Raw genomic sequence first — 25,081 nt, forward strand, 5'->3', positions numbered from 1 at the left:
CTTCCTCTCTCTCTCCCTCCCTCCCTTTCCCCTCTCCATACTTGGCTTTTTGCACAGATATCGGGGGTCCAAATGTAAATTCTCATGTTTATGTAGAAGCAATCTCAGCAATCCTAGCCCTTTTCTTTGAAACACACACACACACACACACACACACACACACACACACACACACACACACACACACACACACACACACACACACACACACACACACACACATACATATATATCCTTTTGGAACTATTCAATGTACTTGTATATGTATAACACAATACACTACATACGGTTATCAATAAGGCCATTATGAAGAATTACATCAGTTGCTTTGCTGTTGTGATAGAATACTCTAACAAAGGCAATTTTGGGGGGAGAGGTTTCATGTTGGCTTACAGTTCCGGAGGCGATATGGTCCATGATGGGAGAGAAACCATGGCAGCCCAAGTGAGAGGCCGCCTGGTGGTCAAGAAGAAGACTGATCATATTTCATCCACACGCAGGAAGCAGAAAGAGAGGAAACAGGAAGTAGGGTCAGCTATAAAACCTTAAATCCCACCCCCAGTGATATACTTCCTCCAAGAGGGCTCTACCTCCCGCAGGTTCCAGAACCTCCCCAACAGCACCACCCACTGGGGACCAAGTGTTCAAACACACGAGCCTATGAGGGCATTTCTCTTTTAAACCTTGGAGATGGCCCTGTGCCCCTGCACCATGACACTTGTTTAACGCTTCCTTTCTTTCAGGACAAAGGCAATATCCTAGGCCCACTTGAAACTTCCAGGTTACCAGCCCGAACCCCTCAATTCCCTAGAGAACTGACATTCTACTTGTCAAGGAAAGAAGGTGCTTAGAGACCATACCTAATCCTGCAGGTGTGCTCACTTCCTGTACATTCACCGCATCCCAGTGACAGTGCGATTCATTCAGGTTCACACAGTGATCACGTGCCAAGCCTGGGGCCTGAACCCATGTCTTCACAGTGCTCCCTCTGCCTCTGTCAATCATCCTCTTTGCATGGCAGCCGCCACATCATCCTATATATAATTGTGTTGGCAGGTATTATTTATTAGCAGAATAATAATAGTAAGCAGCCGTGCTATTTCCTTAGTGAGTATAAACTTTCAAAAAGTGTCTTTGGACATTAGTAGGAAATGAGTGAGAAAGTGTGCCAGAGTACTACATGAAACAGGAAAACAGAATGCAACTCCCTTTCTTATATAAGTGTCTTTCCTTGGGAGTAATTCTGGAAACGCAAGCATTTTGGCTACGGGTTCCTGCCAACATTATAAAAATTGTAAAATAAAAATATGGGCAATAAAAACCTGAGGTCTTTAATAAAGTGCTCATTCACAGAACTATTACTCTGATGATTTACTATCAAAAAATTCTGTGCAGTGCTTCTACTGACATGTTAATAGCCTCGGAAAGTCTCCAGACTGCTTTCCAAAGCTCTGTTTTTAAGGTAGGAAACTTTATTTTATTAGGAAAGTCCAGATGTATGGAAGATGCTGGAGTAGCCTAGCCACACAGCTGGGGGTGTGGGAGGGAGGCATGTCCACAAAATTTGGCTTTATCACCTTGTTTAAAAACTGTATTAAGCACCAAGTGTGGTGGTGCACACTTTTAATCTCAGCATTCAGGAGGCAGAGGCAGGAGGATCTCTGTGAGTTAACGGCCAGTCTGGTCTACATAGTAAGACCATGACTCCAAGAAAAAAAAGTCCAAGTAATTTATCATGTGTAATAAATATATTCTTTGGAAATCTTTAGCAGTTATTTTGTGTGTTTGGGTACTGGGTACTGGGACCTGAGGTGAAGATATTATGCCTATTAAACACATGTACCCCTCAGCTGTACCAAAAATGTTAGTGTGTTTTAAAAGCTGTCAAAGATCTCTTATCTTTGTGATATTAAAAAAAAATCAACTCTGTTAAAGTAGCCACTTTGCCCACAAAAGCCACACACACCTTTCTTAGAGCCCAGAAGTTAAATACACAGGTTCTACTTTAAATAGCCTCTTTTGTTTAACACTGTTCATATTTCCTTGATTAGAAAGAAGAAACTATGGGTTGGTACTGTTTTTGGACCCAGTCATGCCTGGGTCTGGAATCATGACCCTTCTGTATTATTTTCTTCATTATGCTACATTCAAGGAGTACAGACAGCAGAGCCTAATATGGTGGGCAGAAAAGTTAAGAAGCAGGCTGGAGTAGCTCTAGTTAATGGTGTCCTTCTCAAGATCTGGCATCCCCTATTAGAAAAGCCTCAGGGGACACCTAGGAGGGATCGTTTAGCCTCTAGGACACTTCTTGAGAGACTATGTTGATTAGGGTAACTGAGGTTGGAAATCCCACAGTAGAAATGGGTGGCACTATTCCCTAGGCTCGGGTCCCGGACTGTGAAAAGGAGAAAGCTAGCTGAGCACATTGTGTATGCAATGGGACCAGCTGATTCATGCTTCCACTGCATTGACTTTCCCAGCATGAGGGGCCAACACCCTTAAACTGTGAGTGGAAAAATATAAAGCTCTCCTCTCGAGTTGCTTTGCCATTTTATTGTTGTTTTGTTTTTGTTTTTTGTTTCATTTTCCAGACAGGGCTTCTTTATCTAGTCCTGGCTGTCCTGGAACTCACTCTGTAGACCAAGTTGGCCTTGAACTCAAAGAGATCCACCTGCCTCTGCCTCCCAAGTGCTGGGATCAAAGGTGTGCGCCGCCGCCGCCACCACCACTCAGCTATTGCTGGGACTTTGGTTGTGGCTCCAGAATCATTTAATTATGAAGTCCTTCCCAGGCATGCAACTTTACTTTTTGAACCTTTGGTTTCTCTTAAAATTATCCCAGAAATGGGAAAATAATTTAAGGCTCTATGTTATGTGTATTTTTAGTATTAAGTTGTAGGTAATAATCTCTTGATATCTGATATCTGTGGGGGCTCCAATCCAGGATGCTCCATGGAGAGAAAAAAAATCTGTGGATGTTCAAGCCATTGTGTAAAAATACTATAGTTTAGTATACATATCATCTCATAGATTTTAGGTTATCTCTCAATTACTTCTAATACTTAATACAATCAGACTAGCACACAAACAATTTTTTATTAAGAATTTACAAGGAAAATGTCTGCACTTAATTTCCTTCCTGTGTATTTTGACCTGTTGTTGGTTGGATCTATGTATGTGGGAAGCCAGAGCTAGAGAGAACACATGGTAACATCAGTGTAGTACTCAATGTGCATTGGTACACAATTTACTTTTTTTTCTCTCTCCTTGTGACTCCCTTTTACCTAGAGATTCAAATGAGTATGCGATTATTTGAAGAGAAGAGGCAGGCAGAACAGTTCCTGGAAGTGAGAAATGGTTAGACATAGATTACTAAGGAAACTAAGGTTGTCTAACACCATGCACTATGTTGGAAGGAACCTTCAGGTAACTTCCTATCTATACCCCAGCTCTCATAGGAAATGTGAATTATCTTTAGTTACTTGTTTTGAGATAAGGTCTCACTATGTAGCTAGTTGGGGCTAAGCTATGTAGTAGACCAGGGTAGGCTCAAACTCAGAGAGATCAGCCTGCCTCTGCCTCCTAGGTACTGGGCTTAAAGGCGAGTGCCATACCTGGCCTATTTTATTTTTCCAATTTATTAGTTACTTTTGGCAGTTCTAGGGCTTGATCCCAGAGCCTTGTGTATACTAGGCAAGCACTTTAAAGACTTATCTTTCCCCTACTACCTGGTGTCTAGCCCTTCTTCAGGCTCCCCCAGAGGGAGCCCTTCCAGCTGGGGCAGTTCCCCATCAAAAGAGCTCGAGACCAGAGTTTCTACAATTTCTGCCCTAATCCCGGTAGTGTCTGTCTTCACAGAACAAATAGAGATATACTTTCTTCCTCTCTTCCTCTCCCCTCCCCTGCCCTCCCTTCTCTCTTTCCCCAGCTCTCTCCTCCCTTACCTCTCCTTCTGTCCCCTCCACTCCCCACCTTTCCTCTCCCTTCCTTCCCCCTCCTTCCTTTCCGTTCTTGTTTCTTCACAGTTCTGCAGATTGAACCTACAGCCTCATTCATGCAAGGCACATGACCTCAGGCATATTTTCTTTACTTAGAAAAAAATTCTTGGAGACCAGATCTTGTTAAATTGCCCAGGCAAGCCTTGAGCCTTCTTCTCAGCCTCCCAAGTACCTAGGATTTCAGGCCCGTGCTACCAGGCCACATTGTAAACATCTTGAAGCTGTTTCTAAGTTTCTTCCTTGGGCTAAGTAGTCCAAGGGTTTTCCTGACGCTCTTTACTTGGACCCTCTTTGTGCTGTCTAAGAGGCTGAGGAGTTCCACTCTCCAGATGAGGAATTGGCATGAAGACAGACACAAATATAACACCTGTTCATGAGGTCAAAGTTCCAGCTGTTCCTTGGAGTCTAAAGTATGATCAACAACCGAGCCAAGGAATGATGGAAGAAATGGCAGAAGGTTGTTCATTGTACTCCCTGTCACGAAACAGGAAGAATTCCATCCTCTTAATTTTTCATCCCCCTTTTTACTTCAATAAATATCAGAATGTCAAGGTTGACATTCTGATATTTATTAAAATTTATTAGATGACTTATCCTTAGGGTCATTCTAAAAATGTAAAATCAGAACAGCATTTAAAGATTACACAATACAATACTATTGATTGCGGGTCTAATCTTATCCATGATAGAACCCGTCATATCCTGCTGAAAAGACCCAGTGGGAACTGTCCGTGGTCCTCCAGGCACAGAATGACCAGCCTAGGGTAGTGTTCTCAGCTCTATAGTGCAGCTCAGGAACACAGTAGCTTCTGGGGCACATACATCCCCGGTCAGCCAGCACCGAGTTTGCTAATAATGAGACTTTCAAACTTCAGCTACCTTTGTCCTTTTCAACATGCACAATGCCACTGGGACAGCCCTGATCTGGGAAAGGTCAGCTCATCTGAAGTAAAATATTGTTCTGCAGTGCTGAGCTTCTGTTAAGAGTAGAACAGAGCAAAGCATCCTAGATGACACTTTAGCTGTTGGATTCCTGGAGGCATCTGCAGGATAAATGCTCCACTTAAAGAAAATCTCTCCCCAAAATACAACTTCAAAACTCCCACCAGTCTTTCTATGTGTGCACTCTCGTATGAAAGTCCTCCAGGCTGTGGGTTAGGGTCATAACTTTTTATTTATTTTGAGTCAGCTCCTGACTAATACCTCTATAGATAGAAAAATAACTTAGTAGGAAAATTAACATTTATTTGCATAAAGAGCAAATCCAAATTTCAAGTGTTTGAAATCACAGCCATAAAATGGAAACATAATCACTGTATGGAGAATGAGTGTGAGAAAAAGAATCACCCAAAAGGTACCTTATTTTGAAAGTTTGTGTGGGTTGGGGATTTATCTCATTAATAGAGTGCTTGCCTAGCAAGTGCAAGGCCCTGGGTTCAATCCTCAGCTCAAAAAAAAAAAAAAAGAAAGTTTGTGCACAAGAGATTAATAATGAAGAGCTTGGTTATACAATGATATCTGAACAAAAGTTGAAATCACACAGCTTTGTGTTAAAAAGAAAACTATCTGCAAATATATTGACAAGGAGTGGTGTTTGCACCAGCATTGAAGTTTGCTTGTGATCATGCACTAGCTTTGGGTTTGCATACGAAGTGAGGTAGTCAGAGTTGGACCCATGATGCTTAAGGGAGGGGTATGCTTGGATTTCAAGACATTTCCAGAAGTTGCTGGCTGTGGTGACATGCTCTTCTGCAATCCTAGCTCTCAAGAGAGAAAGAGACACAGGAGGATCAAGTTAAAGGTAAAGGCTAGCCTGGTCTACATTGACCCAAGATAAGTTAAAGGCTAGCCTGGTTTACATTGTAAGTTCCAGGCTAGGCAGAGCTACAAAGAAAGAGTCTGTCTCAGCTAAACAGAACAACAAGAAAAACAAAGACACAGGACTAAGCCCTTCTTACAAAGATTTGCTGAAACCAGGATCATCAGGGTGCACCCTCGCACCTGGCTTCCAAGAGATTTTAAGGTGATTTCTTCACTTCCAAGATGTTTATTTTTAATTTGTATCTAAATAAAACAAGAGTAACTCTGCTTTCAAAATCTACCATTAGCCCCGTGTTGGCCAACAGCCCTATGCATTCTTCTGTAAGGTCTAGTGTCATTTAATGACATATAACTATATTCTAATTGAATAATTTGGAATATTTGACACTTACATATTTAATAATTTAGCATATAGTTATCTCTTGGGGACTAGAATTGTAGTTTTAAAAGATGTTTTCCTGTTATATTTTATATAAAAAATTTATACCCACATTGCCTGTGTTTGCACAAGTGTGCCTGCTTGTGGAAAATTGCAGGATTTATTTATTAATCTTAACTGCAGTGGGCAGAGTTAAACAACTGACCTTTTTTATTTATAAAATTAGTTTAGAATTGGGGGAATTAAGCTTCAGCCACCTTGACAAGAACTAATTATAATTTTTTCCTTTTTGTTTTGTTTTGTTTTGTTTTTTTTGAGACAGAGTTTCTCTGTGTAGCTTTGCACCTTTCCTGGAACTCGCTTTGGAGACCAGGCTGGTCTCGAACTCACAGAGATCCACCTGCCTCTGCCTACCGAGTGCTGGGATTAAAGGCATGTGCCACCACCGCTGCTGGGCTATATATTTTTCTTTTTCTTTATTATTATTATTATTATTATTATTATTATATTTGTGTTTTAATTTTACATATCAGCCATAGGTTCCCTTATTCTCCCCCTCCCACACCCGCCCCCACCTTTCCCCCAGCCCCTCCCCTTCATTCCTATCTCCTCCAGGGCCAAGACTCCCCTGGGGATTCAGCTCAACCTGGTAGATTCAGTACAAACAGGTCCAGTCCCCTCCTTCCAGGCTGAGCAAAGTGTCCCTGTGTAAGCCCAAGACTGTGTAAGAACTAATTATATTTTTAAGAGATAATTTGATTGCAGAACTATATAAGTCCATATTGTAGTTAGCAAGTTCATGATAGGAATCAATTGTGCATGTATGCCATGCATAAATATGTATATACTGGGCTTTTCCTTTTGAGCCACCAACCAGCTCCCAAATCATGACATGGAGACTTATTATTAGTTATGAATGCTCGGCCTTAGTTTATGCTCATTTCTGGCTAGCTTTTTCTCTATAACTTTAATTAACCTGTTTCTTTTCATCTGTGTTTTGCCTCGGGGTTTTTTTTACCCTTTCTTTCTGTATGTCCTACTCTGTGTCTGCTGGCTGGAGGCTGCCTGGCTTCTGATCCCGGACATTTCCCTCTCTTTCTCCCTCATTCTCTTCATTCTTCATCTCCTTCTCTAGATTCTTCCTCCAATTCATTCCCTCTGCCTGCCAGTCCCACCTGTCCCTCTCCTGCCTAGCTATTGGCTGGTCAGCTTTTTATTACACCAATCAGGTGCCTTAAGCAGGCAAGGTAAAACAGCAGCACATCTTCACATAATTAAACCAATGCAGCAGAAACAAATGTAACACACTTTTACACAGTTAAAGTAACATTCCACAGCATAAACTAATGTAATGCAGCTTTGCCTAGTTAAAATAATATTCCACAACATATGTGTTTGTTTGTGTGTGTATGTTTCGCATGAATGTGTAGTGTTTGTGTGCCTGTGGAGGCTAGTGGTTGATGGAGAGTCTCTCCCTCTATTGCTCATCACCTCATTTTTGAGACAGGACCTCTCACTGAACCTGTACCTCACTGGTTAGGCTACACTGGCTCCCCTGCCCGCTCTGGGGATCTGCCTGTCTTTCCCCAACCAGCAGATCTCTTGGCTTTTTCATGTGGGGCCTGGGGATTCAAACTCAAGTCCCTTATGCTTTTGAGACAGCTACTTTATTCACCAAGTCTTCTCTGCACAAACCATTGAGAGGCCTTTTTTTTTTTTTTTTTTTTTGCTTCAGACAGATTTTTGTCTTCCACTGAACACTTCCTGTTATTTGTACACAATTTTGTTAAATGTAATGGTGATGTCATTATTGCTTACTTAGTGACTTAGAGGCCTGAGCCTCAAGATTTGTTTATTATTATTATTATTACTATTTTGATAATTTTTGAGATGGGTGTGTGTGTGTGTCTGTGTGTGTGTGTGTGTGTGTGTGTGTGTGTGTGTGTGTGTGTGTCTATGTAGCCCTGCCCTAGAACGTGCTATGGCAGACCAGGCTGGCCTTGAACTCACAAAGATCCACCTACTTCTGCCTCCCAAATGCTGGGATTAAAAGCATGTAGAGCCACACCCAGCAAGATTTGTTAATTATTACAAAATCTTTTAAGCATTACCTTCCGCCGGGGGCCAGCCCTTACTGCACAGCTGTGTCCTCAGTGGAGGCCACGTCTGAGCTTTCTGGGAAAGAAGTTGTGTGTTTCTCCTTCCATGTCAGGGTGGTCTGACAGTTGTCACCAGGTCACGCCTCGCCATGCTCATGTCTCCTCACATCTCCTGCTTCAGGGCATCCTTGAGGTAGCCATGCAACCAGGCTCCAGTGCGGTGGCTTGCTCCTGGGGACTTGGGGAGGTAATTGCATTTGCAGTCCCGAGGACATTTATTTCCAGTAGACCAGTGCAGCTGAGTCCCAGAGTGATTAATCAGAGCACCAGGGAGTGGCCATCCCCAAGGTCTGCTGCTGGCTCCGGTTCCTTCCTTTCATCGAGAAAGATTAGAGTTCACTGGGCTGGATGTTTCCAGAAAAAAAAAAAAAAATCCAACCAAACTACTTTTGTGATTTCTTTAGTAGACATGATGATGGGTGCTTAGATTAAAAAGAGGCAGTGTTTTGTTTTAGGGTGGTGGTTCTCAACCTTCCTAATGCTGTGACCCTTTAATACAGTTCTTCATGTCATGGTGACCCCCTAACCATAGAGTTATTTCATTGCTACTTAATAACTGTAATTTTGCTACTGCTGTGAGCGGTAATGTGAATATCTGATATGCAGGACATCTGATGAGCAACCACCAAAGAGGTTATGACCCACAGGTTGAGAACCTCTGTTGTAGGGTGTTAGATTAAGTTGGTAGTAGATAGTAGGGTAGAAACAGTCTTCGAAGCCAAAATATTTTAATTATGTTTGGTGCTCTTTTGGTATTAGATGACATTTGATTGATCTACTTCAAATTGTCAGCAAGTCCATCCCTACTCTGGCATCTGAAAGATTTAAATTAAAAACATGTTATATTTATTTATTTGTGTGTGTGTTGCTAGCATGTGATGTGCAGGTATGGAGGTCAAAGGACAACTTACAGGTGAGCTGGTTCTCTCCTTCCATCATATGGGTCCTGGAGATTGAACACAGGTCTTTGGGCTTGGTGGCAATCGTCTTTGTCCACTGAGCCATCTTGCTCTGATAGATTTTTTTTTAAAATGTATCTTAAAGGCTTTTTGTGAAGAACGGCTTTCAAATACCATGACTGACAATGAGAGATTCCCGCTTTTGCATGTGGGGGCTTCTTTTCATACACAAGCTACTATGTAATATTCTATAGGGCTTTGGAACTCCGAAGTCATGCGGGTTAACCTTGCATCTGTTTTCTAAGTAAGAACACGAGTCCACTTGTTCATTACCAACACTGCTCCTGGCTACCAAAAGTGAGCAAGTGGGCAGATACCATGTTCCTATCTGAAAAAAATATGTAAACGCTAAAAATATGGCAACTTTGCTAAAGGACCCTAGGCTGTACTTTAAGGCCTATGGTTTAATTAGCAGTGGTGCAGGTGTTCTTGAAAGAGAAAAGGGAAACCAAGTCCCTAAAAAGCAAAGTATTTTACAAAATAAACTCCCCAAAGAGTGATTACCCTGCAAGGGGCAGGCTTTTCTAACTACTTTGCCTCTGGGTGGCTTTTCTTTCCAACTGATAACTGAGACTTCCTCGTTTTATTTACTTAATTTTAGAATCACCATAAGAAAAAAGGGAAGATGTTATATTTTCTCTATGAAATAGGAAGTAGCATTTCAGCCCACCCTGTTTCCTGTCTCCCAGCTGTTGGTGGAGAGAAATTCCCCTTTAAAGACCATTTCTAATGTAAAAACAATGATTGTATCTTAACTAACAGCCAGAAATGTTACTGGCCCTGTTGGGAGAGTCTGTGGTCAAGGATGTTGTCTCTTTTCTGTGCTTTTTGCCCCTCACATTCTATTTTCATTACAAAATAAAACGAAAGATCCTTAACTAGGTAACTAAGCATCAAGAGTCTATCATAAGGCAGGCTGACCCATTGTTTGATCTTATTTGATGTGAATTTGCATGTTTGGGCACTTGACGGATAGTTAAAGAAGTAGGCGCACATCTCTGTGCCCTGCATTTCATTTTTCTTAATCTGTGGCTACCTATGGTAGTTTTCAAGATTATTTTTCTGAGTGTGGCTCTTATCTCCTCCTTTCAATCCCCCACCCCACCCCACCCCACCCCACAGAGCCAGGTCTTTCAGTCTTCGTTCTTCAGGCTCTACCAGTTCCTGTTTTCTCTTTCTGAGAGAAGTTAGTCAATGAACTGAAAGGAAGACCCAGCTCTCCTCTGTGAAGGATCATGTCTAAGAGACTACCAGTCTAGTTTTAAACACAGGATTAAAGCAACCACTGTATTCAAATAATGTTTGTTTGTTTTTGAGACAGTGACCCATGTAGTCCAGGCTAGCTCCAAACTTGCTGTGTAGCAGAGGATGACTTTGAACTCGCAACTTCCTGCATCTGCCTCCCCATTGTTGGGTTTTCAGCTGTACACTACTGTGCCTGGCTTTCTGTGACGATGGGGCTAGGGCCTAGGGTTTTTTTCTGTGACGTTGGGACTAGAATATAGGGCTTTGTGCATGCTAGATAAGCACTCTATTGACTTAGTCACATCCTAAGTACCTCAAACAGCTTTTTTTTTAAAAAAATAAAAAGATTTATTTATTGATTTTTATATATGTGAGTGTTTTGTTTACATATATGAATGTAAATCACATGCATCCCTGGTGCCTGTGGAGGTCAGAAGAGGGTGTCAGATCGATCCCCTGGAACTGGAATTCTAGATGGTTATGAGACACTGTGTGGGGGCTGGGAATCAAGCTGGGGTCCTCTGGAAGGGCAGCTAGTGCTCTTAACCACTAGGCTCTCTCTCCAGCCCAAACAACTATATTTAATAACTTTATGAAGCCATGGAGAGACCTTAGAACTAAGATGGTAAGGCACACCTAACCCTAAGTTCCTGGAGTCATGTGGGTAGGAGAGGTAAATGAAGACCTCATCCAGGGTGGATGTCCCCATTACTCTTTTCGTTCTATAATCTTTCAGGACTTGCTCAGTGCTGTGGAAGCAAGAACAGCTCTAGAAAAGGAAGCTAAGCTCTTCCGAGAAAGGCTGCTTGCTGCACAGCGAGCCTGGGACGCTTCAAAGCAAGAGCTGACCCAGCTGAGGAAAAGCTGCCAACAGCTGGACCTGAGCTTGACAGCCAGCAGGGATGCAGCCGCAGCCTTGCAAAGCCAGAACTCCTCCTTCAGGGAGAAGCTCGCTGCACTTCTTTGTGGCAGATTGGATATGGCTGGGTCCACCGAGGGTGCCATATTGGAGAGGGTTCGAGAGCTTGGCATCCAGGAAGAGAGCAAGAAGAGGGTGAGTAGGCCATGGCCCCACACAACTTCTTCAGCGTTCACTCAGCACACAGCAACTGTGTCTGGGAAGCAGTTACTATGTAATGGAGCATGTTTGCGCCACCTTTAGCTGTACATCCGATGGCCCGAGTCATTGGTGGAGTTGGAGCTGTCTGTGCGGAGCCCTGTTTCTCCTACGTGTTTACTCAGGGTGTCGTGAGCTCTGGCAAGACCCTGAGGGCATGGTTTCTGAGATTTTCAGTGACCTTTTCTGTTTCTTTTTCTCTTCCTTCTCCCTTCACTGCCTCGGTGTGTTGTGTGGTGTGTATGTGTCTATTTGCATGTGTCTGTGTGTGGTGTGTATGTATCTATTTGCATGTGTCTGTGTGTGGTGTGTACGTGTCTGTGTGTGTGTGGTGTGTATGTATCGGTTTGCATGTGTCTCTGTGTGGTGTGTATGTATCTATTTGCACGTGTCTCTGTGTGATGTGTATGTGTCTGTCTGTGTGTAATGTGTTTATGTATCTGTTTGCATGTATCTCTGTGTGGTGTTTATGTGTATCTGTTTGCATGTGTCTCTGTGTGGTGTGTATGTGTCTGTCTGTGTGTAATGTGTTTATGTATCTGTTTGCATGTATCTCTGTGTGGTGTGGATGTATCTGTTTGCATGTGTCTCTGTGTGATGTGTATGTGTCTGTCTGTGTGTAATGTGTTTATGTATCTGTTTGCATGTATCTCTGTGTGGTGTGTATGTGTATCTGTTTGCATGTGTCTCTGTGTGGTGTGTATGTGTCTGTCTGTGTGTAATGTGTTTATGTATCTGTTTGCATGTATCTCTGTGTGGTGTGGATGTATCTGTTTGCATGTGTCTCTGTGTGGTGTGTATGTGTCTGTCTGTGTGTAATGTGTTTATGTATCTGTTTGCATGTATCTCTGTGTGGTGTGGATGTATCTGTTTGCATGTGTCTCTGTGTGGTGTGTATGTGTCTGTGTGTGGTATATATGTGTATCTGTTTGCATGTGTCTGGGACCGTGCGGATGCATGGGCCTGTGGAGACTGGAGGTGCATATCAGCAGTCTTCCTTTTGGACTAGTCAACCCCAAAGCTTGGTGGTATAGTTAGCTTCACCAGACAGCTTGCTCTAGAGAGTCCTGTCTCTGCCCTTCAAGGCTAGAATGACAGGTGAGCCACAGGCATTTAATGTCGGTTCTGGAATCCCACGTTTGGCCCTCTTGCTTACACAGTGAGCACTTGAACCATGGGGCTATCTCCCCAGACCCAATGACCTCTTTTTCTTTCTTGCAATACTGAAGACAGAACCCAGGTTCTCACACTGGGAAGGATGCTCTATCAGTGAGCTACCGTCCCACTTTTAGATTTCACTTTCTTATCCTATGAGCATCTGGTACAAAGTTCACAGTTCCTGTTCAAAACTGTGAAATTCTTCAGGCTCATTGAGTGTTTTCTTTTTTAGGGGAGTGAGAAGTGTTTTTGAGAAAGTTTCATTATGAAGCCCAGGCTGCTTCCAACTCACAGGAACCCCCCTCCTTTATAAGGCCTCCTGAGTGCGAGAATTGCAGGCCTGTTCTACCACACTCCCCAGTGTGCTTTCAAATTTAGGGTATTTGTGGGCTTGCAGACTAAATATATAAAAAAGCCATATATCAACCACACACAGCTCTCCACAAGGGGTCTAGACTGTACCCCATTGCCAGCCATACTCACTGTGCTACAGCAGAACCTTCGAGCCACTCCAGATGGGATGAATGGAGACTATAAATAGCCTGAGTCATTGAGGATTCAATGTCCTGTGAGGTCAGATCAGGCCAAGTCTTGCTAGGAAATCAGTTACTAGTATTTGCCTCATAAGGTTATTGTTTATTAGAGGCACGGAACAGTTGTTATATGTGAACACACCGTCTGGCAAATCAAAACAACAAACATTAACTCTTGCTGCTGTGTCTCCTCCCACTCCATCCTTCCTTCTGTCTTCTGCATACCGTGTTGAGGCCCAGGAGAGGCAGCGAGGAGACCCACTCCATAAATAGTAAAAGGGACCATTCAGGTTAGAGTAGACCCATGTTTAATTGTGTCATCATCCTCACTGTCAGCGACCGTCATCAGCAAAGCTCCACTTAGTGGTGTTGACATCAGCCTGTTGCAGGGATCATCAACTCCAAATGATCGGGTCCTGGCTAATGAGGGTCGAAGATAAATGGCATTGCATGGGATGTAGACTCCCATGATGGCTAGTTCTTCTTTTGATGTTAAACTCACTTCAGAGGAGACAAGTGTGCTTTTGCATCGGCCAGTGTTGCTCATCCACAGGTTGGTGCTGTGTCTTTTGTGTCCCCCGTCTCCTCTCCTTCTCCTGTTCCAAGAAATGACAGCTTTGTTGTTTACTGCGTTCTATATGTACTTTCAAGATTTTTAAGATTCTGCACGTAGGTGAGATCATGCAATATTTTTCTTTCTGTGCCTGATTTCTTCCACTTTGCACAGTGTCCCCTAGGTCCATCTATGTTGTAGTAGAAAGCTTAAGAGGAGAGATGATATATGTACTAATCCGTCCAAGGTGTTCACTAAATATGGATCTTGCAACATCATTTTATACCTTAAATATACACACTACATTTTATTTTTAATTTTTTTTTGGTGAGTGAGTGAATGTGGTGTGTATGTGTGTGTGTGTGTGTGTGTGTGTGTGTGTGTGTGTGTGTGTGTGTGTTTATATGTAGAGGCTAGAAGTTGACCTTGGGTCAACATTGTTCCTCAAGGTACCATCAAAATTTTTTTTTTTGAAACAGGGTTTTTCACTAGCCTGAAAATCACTAGTAGGCTACCCTGCCTGGCCTGTGAGCCTCAGAGATCTGCTTGTGACCACCTTACCTTGCCCTGCTTTTGATCTGTAGGCTCTGGTGACTGAATTCAGGTCCTGGTCCTTTGAATGCAGTGATTTACTGACTGAACCCTGGAACTAGCCCCACAATGACTTTTTTTTTTAAAAGTTAGTTTGGGAATGCATTTGTAAATTAAAAAAAAAACCAACCTAAAATTCATGTATGTTCTTCAAGTAATTCTCATGGCCTTTTTACCCAGTGCACAGTGTTTTTATAGCTGAGCTGTACTCTGTAATGTATGAGGGTAAGTCCATTTATTTCCCTGTGACTCAGTTTATATGTAGGAACTCAACTGAGGCAAGGAATTGTTTACAGAACTGGGAAGAACTTTAGGAAGTTGTCTTGAGTGGTAATCTGTGTGCACTGATAGTTCATGTTCCCCCACACTCACTTTATTGCTTTTCATTCTATATTTCCCAGCTTCTCCCTTGCTATTTTAATTCCAGCATGTGAACCGTGGCATACAGTTGCCAGCATGATGTATATGTTTATTTTCTAAAGCAAAGTGGTGTAAATTGGGTAAGCTGACTATGCCTCCCCCACTCCCCATACAAATGGGAATGATTCAGTCGCGTTAGTGTCTTTCTCGACCTCCCCTACCCTGTAATTTTTCTCAATAGCTGCACTTCCCATTTAAAAGCCCCCAATCAAGCATGTAGCTGGTGTCTTGCGTGACTCATCTTCAAGTAAAATCAGGAGAAAATGGATTTTGCGCATTGTCTTAGAAATGCTTTTGAAGAATGGGCGCTTTACAAATTGAGGAATCTGTTTGTGGAGGAAGCTGCTTCTCCCTGCCAGCTGCCGTGGCTACAGGCAGCTGTTGAGTCATCCCATGTGAAGGCCCTGCAGGCTCGGCCTGGCACACTGTCCACTTGGTGTGCGCTCCCCACTGCAGAACACTGCTCTTCCTGTTTACTCTGGGGCTGTGCATTCTCCCTTGGCTAGATGTGCAGTTCTCAGTAGAATTGGGGGCACCGCCCCCCACTTCTTCCCTAAGTCATTTCTACTTCCTCCTTGAATTTCTGCTTCTGGCAAAGTTTAATTTTCTTTTTAAAAATTAGCTGTACCATATCTTAGAGCAGGGATTCTTAACTATGGTACGGTTGATATTTAGACTGGATAGTTTCTTCCTGCTCCTCTTCTTCCTCTTCCTCCTCCTCCTCCTCCTCTTCCTCCTCCTCCTCTTCCTCCTCCTCCTCTTCCTCCTCCTCCTTCCCCTCCTCTTCTTGTTCTTCTGTTTTGAAGAGAAAGTCTTATATAGCCAGACTGTTCTTGAACTCATGATCTTTTTGCCTCAGCCTCATGGGTGCTGGGATGATAGGTGTGTACCCTCACAGCTAGCTCTGTATGGGATAGTGTGTGTGAGTGCATGAGTGTATATATGTGTGTGTTGTGTATCTGTGTACGTGTCTGTATACATACGTGTGTGTATGTATGTGTGCATATGTGTATATGTGTGTGTGTTGTGTGTGTATTTGTGTTTATGTATGTGTGTGTGGCAGGTGGTAGTAGTGTCCTGTGCGTTGCAGGTGTCAGCAGCATCTCTAGCCTCTTCCTGTTAGATCCCAGGGCAACCCTCAGCCCCAATTTGGGACAATCATTGTGTCTCTAGACATAACCAAATGCCTGTCCACAAGGGTAAAGTCATCCCTGATTGAAACCCTCTGCCTCAGAGCAAAGTCCTACCTCTGGATTCCCAGGAATCCAGAAGGATTTTCTGGATGTTATTTTGCCTAGAATTTCAGGTCATGTAACAGATGTTCAAGAATAAAAGGCTTCTTGCACAATGGCTGAAACATGCAACGTTTTTACATTTTACATTCTGAGGCAATTTTTTCCACAGTTTGAGGTATTTCCTAGCTTGCTAATTTGAATGAGAATTGATTAAGTGTAGAGATGATGTGCCCTGATCAATTTCTCCTCATCTTCTAAACTAACTCTAGAGTCACACCAGCTCATTCACCTTGGTGTAGACATTCCTTTTGCTGGCTTTGCTTACTGCCTCAGCTGAAAAGTCTCTCAGTCTGGAGGCTCTGCAGGTGCCATGGACATTGCTTGATGCTCCTGAAGGCCTGAGGGAAGTTCCATACCCCCAGTTCTTCAGATCTCATAGCCCACCATCATTTTCCTGGCACTCACTACAGCAGACATTTCCGGAGAATCACCAGCAGACTTCCACTGACATGCCACTGTCAAAAACTACTCTGCATGCTCACTCCGGGGTGCAATGGTGTCTGAACAGCCAGAGGTGTACTGCCTGCATCCTCCCTACTTGTAATTGGTTTCTAGCACAGCATTAACAATGTGCCACCAACTGGATGGTGTCAACAGAGCTTCCTAGCTCACAGTTCTGGCAGTCAAGGTGTAGTTGGGGCTGGTTCCTGTGTTTGTGACGCTCACCTGGCCTGGTCCCAGGGCCTCCCTTGCTGGTGCACGGGTTCTCCCCATGTTTTCACAGTATCTTCCTTTTATATATGTTTGATTTTGCATAAAGTTTCTCCCTTTTATGAAGATACTGGACAAACTAACCAGATCTCACCCCAGTGAGCCAATGGTAACACTATCTCGGTAAAAAGCTTGTTTCTAAAGAAACCCCATTCTGATGGTCTTAGTTACACCAGCCTACCTTTTCTGCTGGTACCAAGTTAACCCATAACAGAAGTTGGCTTGAACAAAGAGGGAGGGGGCAGGTTAGCTGGTCGACATTGTTGGCCCCGTGTACTGATGGCAAGGAAGGGGAGCTTGGCTGATATTAAATCTGGTGTTAAGCTACCAGATAACTTACTTTATATAATTCCAAAACGAAAGATATTATTTGAATAAGAGAAAGCACCAGACCTTAGGTGACCCAGGAGGCTTTTTTTTGGGGGGGGGCACAGAGCTCTCATGTTGTTTGGTAGAGTCTCAGAGCAAAAGGTCTCTCCATAGAGATCAACAAATCCTTGTCTTTGGGAGGTGAGTTAGCTCTGAGGGCATTATGACTTTGCTTCCCAAATCTCTCTTGTTTCTTTTTGGAGGGTAGCCTGCTGAAGTACGTCTTTAATTAACCAAATTGAGGCATGTGTTTTTTTTTTGTGATGCTCCCGTCCCCAAGCCCCTACATCCTCAGCAGAGAAACTCTGAGAACATCCAGTGTACATTCAGACGACACTATGGAAGGATGGGGGAAGGAAAAGTCTGTTGTTGGCTCTTCAGACTCTTGGCATGAAAAGCAACAGGTGTACCGTTTGGGTAGCAACACCCAGGGACTGGTATCTGGTGTTTGAAAGAATGGAGTCAGATGGTGCTCTTAGTTTATTTGAATAAGTTTATGTAACTTTAGTTCTGAAAACAACAACTGTGTGCCCATATGCCCTGAGAGCTATCGAAGCTTCTGAAGCTCAGCTTTGTGATGGAGTATATTGGGAAGGGCCACAGTGTGATGGTGGGGTAGATTGGGAAGGGGTATAGTGTGATGAGGTAGATTGGGGAGGGCCACAGTGTGATGGTGGGGTAGATTGGGAAGGGGCACAATGTGATGGTGGGGTAGATTGGGAAGGGCCACAGTATGATGGTGGGGTAGATTGGGAAGGGGCATAGTTTGATGGGGTAAATTGGGAAGGGGTATAGTGTGATGCGGTAGATTGGGAAGGGCCATAGTATGATGATGGAGTAGATTGGGGAGGGCCACAGTGTGATGGTGGGGTGGATTAGGAAGGGGCACAGTGTGATGATGGGGTAGATTGGGAAGGGCCACAGTGTGATGATGGAGTAGATTGGGGAGGGCCACAGTGTGATGGTGGGGTGGATTAGGAAGGGGCACAGTGTGATGATGGGGTAGATTGGGAAGGGCCACAGTGTGATGATGGAGTAGATTGGGGAGGGCCACAGTGTGATGGTGGGGTGGATTAGGAAGGGGCACAGTGTGATGATGGGGTAGATTGGGAAGGGCCACAGTATGATGATGGGGCAACCAATTGGGAAGGGCCACGGTGTGATGGGGAAACTGATTGGGAAGGGCCACAGCTCTTTGCTCCACTTTGGGTCCCAGACTCTCGAGTAGCAGTTTGGTACATTGTGTACAGTTCAACCATCCACTTACTAGTAGTTTGCAAAGTGCTGTGCATTGGGCTTTCAAGGCTCTTTGGAACATCCTCAGGTCTAACAGGTGGTATGCAGGCAGGGTTCTCTTGGCTTTGACTCAAATGATTTTGTCCCTCACTTGTCTTCTGTAGAGAGATTTCTAGTTAACAAAAGACTCCATAGCTAAAGAAAAATAGTTCAGGGAGTAGAGCATAGGACAATGTCTTTTTTTATTTTACTACTTTGAGACAGGATCTCGTGTAGCCCAGCCTTGGACTTGCTTTACAGCCAAGGATGACCTGTGTCAACCTTCCCAGTGCTAGGATTATAGATAGGCAGGGGCCACCACATCTGGCAGGTGGAGGAAGATTTCTGAAGGTTTTCAAACACTCTATAATGAAAGAACACCTGGTTGGTTGGATTCATACACCGGATTGGGAATACTGATGGCGGAAATGGTAACACCTGTGAACACCCAGCCCATCTACTAGCAACAGTTCTTAGAGCTGACAAGGAGAATCAAGGTTTGTCAGAGTCTTCTGCTCTGTAATAATCATACACATTTCCCCGAGGGGAAAATAATTCCTCAAATATGTCTCTGAGTGACTTACCATCAGATACTGATGTGAAATACCCTCTGAAGTATAGAATGGGTTGTATTATAGGCTTGGTACTCGGAGAGCTATCAAAGCAGAGGATGAGATTTCAGTTTGCTTGGTCTAATGCCCTCCAGGCATCACTCACTCCAATCCACTCTGCAACAAGGAACTGATTAGCCTCTGTCCTCCACTGACCTGGATCCACTACCTGTTTGCTGTCTGGTGTCTTTAGACAGCTTTGGTCATCAGAAGAAACATTTTCTTTTCTTGTATAGGAATGATTGAGCTGGGGGTAGGGGCATGGAGGAATGGTCTCATGTAGACCAGGCTGGTCTGGAACTCCTGACAGTCTTGCTTCCATCTTCCAGTGTTGAGAACTTTTTCTTTGTTTTTCATGGTGAATTGTTTTAGAGATTGAACCCAGCCCCATACAGGCTAGGCACATGCTACACAACTGGCTTACGTGCCCAGTTCCATGATGGATTCTTTTCAAAATTTTTTAAAAAATTATTTCTTTTATTATTTTAATGTATGAGTATTCTGCTGCATGTATGTGTATGTACCTTGGAGATCAGAAGAGGTCGTTGGGTACCCTGGGACTGGAATTACAGACAGTAGTGAGCCACCATATAGGTTCTGGGAATTGAACCCTGGTCCTCTGCAAGAGCAACAAGTGGTCTTAATGATGGAACAATCTCTCTAGTCCCTCATGAGGAATTCTTAATGCAGCCTTTGAAATGCTAATAATTTTGAATAATAGAAAATGACAGAAAATGATGCTTAAACCATTACTAGGTAAAAACAAGGACAGAAAGTTGTATACATGACACAATCTTGACGGTATCATAACAATACAAAACCAGCATGTTATTTAAAATAGATAAACAAGTAAGTAAATAAATAATTGTGGTCTCTGGAGGATCATGGAAAGTTTTTTTTTTTCCAATTTATATTTTTTGCTGTGGATATCGCTCTGTGTAAATAAAGTTCTGATTGGCCAGTGGCCAGGCAGGAAGTATAGGCGGGACAAGAGAGAAGAGAATTCTGGGAAGTAGAAGGTTGGAGAGAGACACTGCCAGCCGCCACCATGAAAAGAAACATGTAAAGACACCGGTAAGCCACAAGCCATGTGGCAAAATATAGACTAACAGAAATGGGTTAATTTAAGATAGAAGAAGCAGATAGCAAGAAGCCTGCCACGGCCATACAGTTTGTAAACAATGTAAGTTTCTGTGTGCTTTCTTGGTTGTGTCTGAGCGACTGTGGGACTGGCGGGTGAGAGAGATTTGTCCTGACTGGGCCAGGCAGGAAAACTCTAACTACAATTTTTGGCCTTTAATGAATATTTTACAGTATATATTTATTATATTGTATCATATTACATAGGGATGGATGAAAACTTAAGTAAACGTGGACTTTCTTTTCTAATTTATGCTTATTGGCCCTTCACTGAAGGTCTGAGTATAAGTCAGATCAAATCTTACATAAAATAGTGTTTCAAAAAATTGATGGCAGCTTCAGTCTCTTGCATTAAGCATGTTTATATAAATGACTTAAGAAAAAAGCAAAGCCTGATTTCTGTTCTTGATTTAAACTCTAAAAAAGCCAAAACAGTCGAGGCCATTAGTACTGTAAAACATCTATTACTCTTTTCCTTTACGCTTCCCCAAACAAAAGAAAACATTTTTATTTATCAATGTTTTATCCCAATTTTATTGAGCTCAGCATTGTCCAAAAACCAAATTTAGTAAAATCAGTGGGAGGTCTGAAAGTGTGCTTTAAGTCTGTGATTTAACTTTTGCTCTTTGTTTCTGGGGACAGGACGATCAGGACCAAAGAGAGGAATTCCTGGGAAGGATGTAAATACTGGGAGAATTTTTGGTCTCCATATTAAAAAGAATTTGACCTTTCAGATGCTAAAATGATAATATCAGTGTATAATTGTATCACTGAAGTGTAGGACGTATAGAACCAATATTTAGTAGAAGGCTAACAGAAGAAAAACATCTGTCTGTATTGGAACTCCCAATAACAACTTCAGGCTGCTTCTCATGATAAATTCATCACACAATCTTTAATCAACTGTATGTGCTGAAAGAGTCTCTCTGGGGAAATGACATTTTTGTGGCTCTTGAAATGACTTTTTGCCTGAACCTTTTTCCTCCAGCTTAGTTTTGAAATCTCTTTCCTTTTTTTTTTCTTTTCCTTTTTCTTTTTTTCCAGAGCTGGGGACCGAACCCAGGGCCTTGCGCTTGCTAGGCAAGTGCTCTACCACTGAACTAAATCCGCAACCTGAAATCTCTAAATTAATAACAATTTTGGAGACAAGTAAATATTATCTATAAATATTTATTGACTAAACATGTTAAAGGAATTATAGAAAAATGAAAAAAAATCCACCATTATCAGTCTGATAATAAATGTTGGTTTATTTCAAACAAGAGGAAAACAGCTACAAATGACCTACTTTTAATTTAATTTTTACAAGGAATCTATAAGTGGGTGTCATAGTGGTTAGGCTTCTTGGGCAGAGTGGTGGATCTGAACACTTTGTTTCATCTAAACAAGACTTTGCCTTCTTCTCCGTCTTTGTTTCCAGATGGTCTCTCAGCTTGAATCCCAGATATCAGACCTTGTCGAACAGTTGGGAAATGAAGCCGAGCTTCATCGGAAAGCCATACAGAGGGCCCATGAGGCAGAAAGCAAGTTGGAGGTCCTTCAGGGTCAGCTGAGTCACCTGGAGGGAGAGCTGCTTTCTGGAGACATAGTGAGAGACAACTTGAACCTTGAGAAACAGAAAGTAAGAATGGGATGGCGTGTCTGTGGTGTCATGGGCTGAAACTGTACCTGAGAACATTCTGAACTTTGCAGTGGTTAGAGAGTGATCATGTCTTGAGTTACAAGCAAATTTCCAAGGAATAATAAAGTCTCTTCCTATTGTTTAGGGTTTCTTTAATTGTTAATCCGGTTAAAGCCAGTATGTATTTATTGTGTGTCCACTATCTATGAGGTTGGAAGGTTTGGGGTAGCTGAAGTATGGGTAATGTATAGTTTCTATTAGCAAAGGCTCAGCATTTAATAGAGGAGACAGGCATTAAGATACCCTGCTGTACCCTAGACTATATATATTATAGTTGCACAGTGTATTAATAAAGTATTATAGACACATCTGGACAATGAGGGGATTTTATCATCTTTGAAGGATAAATAGAATTATAGTGGAGGAGGGGGCAGATGCTGTAGGTAGAAACAGTTTAAATGTATGAAGTCTTATAAGTGCTATATTCAGAGAATGCAGAGTGGGTAATCATATGTGGTAGAACGTGGCAACCTTAGTGGAACTACGGCAAAGAGAAGAATGGGATGTGAAGATCTTTTAGACCTGAAGGTTCTTTTCTTCTATAGAATATAAAGTATAATTAATGACTGTGAACACCAGAGTGCAGTCATTTGCTGCCTAATGATGTTTTTGTCAGTGGTAGATTGCGTGTATGACAGTGGTCCTCTATGACCATGGCTGGCCTATTGTGTAGTGGTAGATTGTGTGTATGACGGTGGTCCTCTATGACCATGGCTGGCCTATTGTGTAGTGGTAGATTGTGTGTATGACGGTGGTCCTCTATGACCATGGCTGGCCTATTGTGTAGTGGTAGATTGTGTGTATGACGGTGGTCCTCTATGACCATGGCTGGCCTATTGTGTAGTGGTAGATTGTGTGTATGACGGTGGTCCTCTATGACCATGGCTGGCCTATTGTGTAGTGGTAGATTGTGTGTATGACGGTGGTCCTCTATGACCATGGCTGGCCTATTGTGTAGTGGTAGAGTGTATGCTTACCATGCACAAAGCCCCAGGTCACATTCTCAGCACCTCAAAAGTTAACAAAGAGTGGTGGTGTAACTGTCCATGATGTCCACACAATGACAGCCCTGTCTGATGCTGCAGCTTTCAGAACCTAGATCCATGGTTAAGCAATACATGCCTGGTGGAGCTGAGATGTCGCAATGGAACTACTCAGAAGAAATAGTATCATTAAGTTAGGGGGAGACAAGAACAGCATGAGAGAATAGCCCACCCTAAGGACCTGAGCATGGGGAGGGCAGCAGGACTTGGAGATGGTTTTGCAGAATGGTGAGTATGTGAGCTCACTTGTTTTGTGCCGAGTGTAACTAGAAGGGAAGGGATGCAGAGTCACAAGAAGAACATGAAAAGCAGAGTCAAAGAAAGGCTTTGTTGGTAATAGTGAAGAGGTAAAAGCTTATGAGCTGCAAGGGTCCATGGACAGAGGGCAGGGACAGAAAAGGAAGTACCTAGAATAAAGAATAGAGGGACAAAATTTGTCATGAAAGATACTCTTCGATTGAGAAAAGTGTACTCTGGAAACTCACTCCTTCTCATTCTTCTGAACTTAAAAGAAATTGAGGATGGCCATGGCTACATTAGGGATCAAGTAGGCAGAGATGCCCAAAAGGCCTCTGTGGAAGCCAGTCCACACGGGACAGGTGGGCTAGGGCATGGTTAGCACACTTGGTGCTCTGATGGAGATGGGTGTGGAATGTGGTCGGAACTTGGAGGCAGGAGTAACAGCTTCTTTCTTATTTACATATATGGGGACATGATCCTCTCTCCTCCTCCACCTCCACCACCACCTCCTCCTCCTCCTCCTCCTCCTCCTGGTCCTCCTCCTGGTCCTCCTCCTCCTTCTCCTCTTCCTTTTCTTCCTCCTCTTCTTTTTCTTCTGGCAAGGATCAGGTCTCATTCTGTAGCTCAGACTGGCCTTGAACTCCATATCCCAAGCTGGCCTGGAACTCACTCTTTGGAGCAGGATGGCCCTGAACTTCTGGCAGTTCTCTCACCTCCCTCCTAAGTGCTAGAATTACAAATGTGAAGCACTAGGACCCACTTCATGTAGGTTGATTTCTCGCCCCTTCTTTCCACATAAGTGTATATTAGACTTCATCAAAATTATGCCAAAATAGTTCTCAGTTATGAAAGCAGATTACATAAGCTAATTATGTCCCCAGTGACTTTTCCACAGATGCAAGGAGTAAAGGCATGGTGATGTAAAACTGAAAGTAAAGTTGTGTAGGGATTAAGTGCCAGATATACTCTAGACTAATACATTATAGAGTAGAATGCATGGTCTCTAACTCATGCTAACCTGTGATTAAAATGAACAAAACACACAGTAACCTCCCTTTTTATTTCTACAAAGCTAAAGATTTCTAAGCCAGTTGGGCATGCCTGTATTACTTGGATGCTGAGGCACAGGACCATGAGATTGTGAATAGCCTGGGCTACAGAGTAAGTTCAAAGACATCCTGGGGTATATGGTGATAACCTACCTCAAAACCAAAAAAAAAAAAAATTAGAAAAAAAAGGAAATAAAACAGCTTTCCATCAACTGCAATCTTAAAAAAGGATAGATTTATTTTATTTTTAAGTGTATGTGTGTGTGCGTATGTGTGGGTCCATGGGTTTGTGTACATGAGTGTAGGTACCCAAAGAGGCCAGAAGAGGCCTGGTCTGCAGAATGAGATCCAGGACAGGTACCAAAACTACACATAAAATTTTAGATATTCAATCTCTATTGGATATGTAATTGGTAAAGATCTTTCCTTGTTCTGTAGCCTGCCAATTTGTCCAAATACTCTTGTCCTTTGCCATACAGAAACTTTTCAGTTTCACGAGGTTCTATTTAGTTGTTCTTAGTGCTGGTGCTTTCGGGGTTTTGTGCAGGAAAGTCTTTTCCTGTGCCAATGAGTTCAGTACAGTTCCTCACTTTCTGGTCTATCAGATTTGGTGTATCTGGTAATATGTTGAGGTCCTTGATCTATTTGGAGTTGATTTTTAAGCAGGGTGATAAATATGGATCTGCATTCTTCTACATGTAGCCATTGAGTTTGACCAGCATCATGTGGTAGAGA

General features: G+C 42.8%; 1 protein-coding gene across 1 annotated transcript in view; it reads left to right on the plus strand.

Moving 5' to 3' along the window:
* Positions 1 to 25,081, plus strand: part of Ccdc170 (coiled-coil domain containing 170) — a 78,429-nt gene that overhangs the window by 37,524 nt on the left and 15,824 nt on the right. Inside the window, exons 6-7 of the mRNA XM_036168699.1 lie at positions 11,297 to 11,614; positions 21,754 to 21,954. Of these exons, the coding sequence (XP_036024592.1) occupies positions 11,297 to 11,614; positions 21,754 to 21,954 (519 nt within the window). The remainder of the gene's footprint in view (positions 1 to 11,296; positions 11,615 to 21,753; positions 21,955 to 25,081) is intronic.

Source organism: Onychomys torridus, chromosome 19 (assembly GCF_903995425.1).
Source record: "Onychomys torridus chromosome 19, mOncTor1.1, whole genome shotgun sequence".
Taxonomy (NCBI): Eukaryota; Metazoa; Chordata; class Mammalia; order Rodentia; family Cricetidae; genus Onychomys; species Onychomys torridus.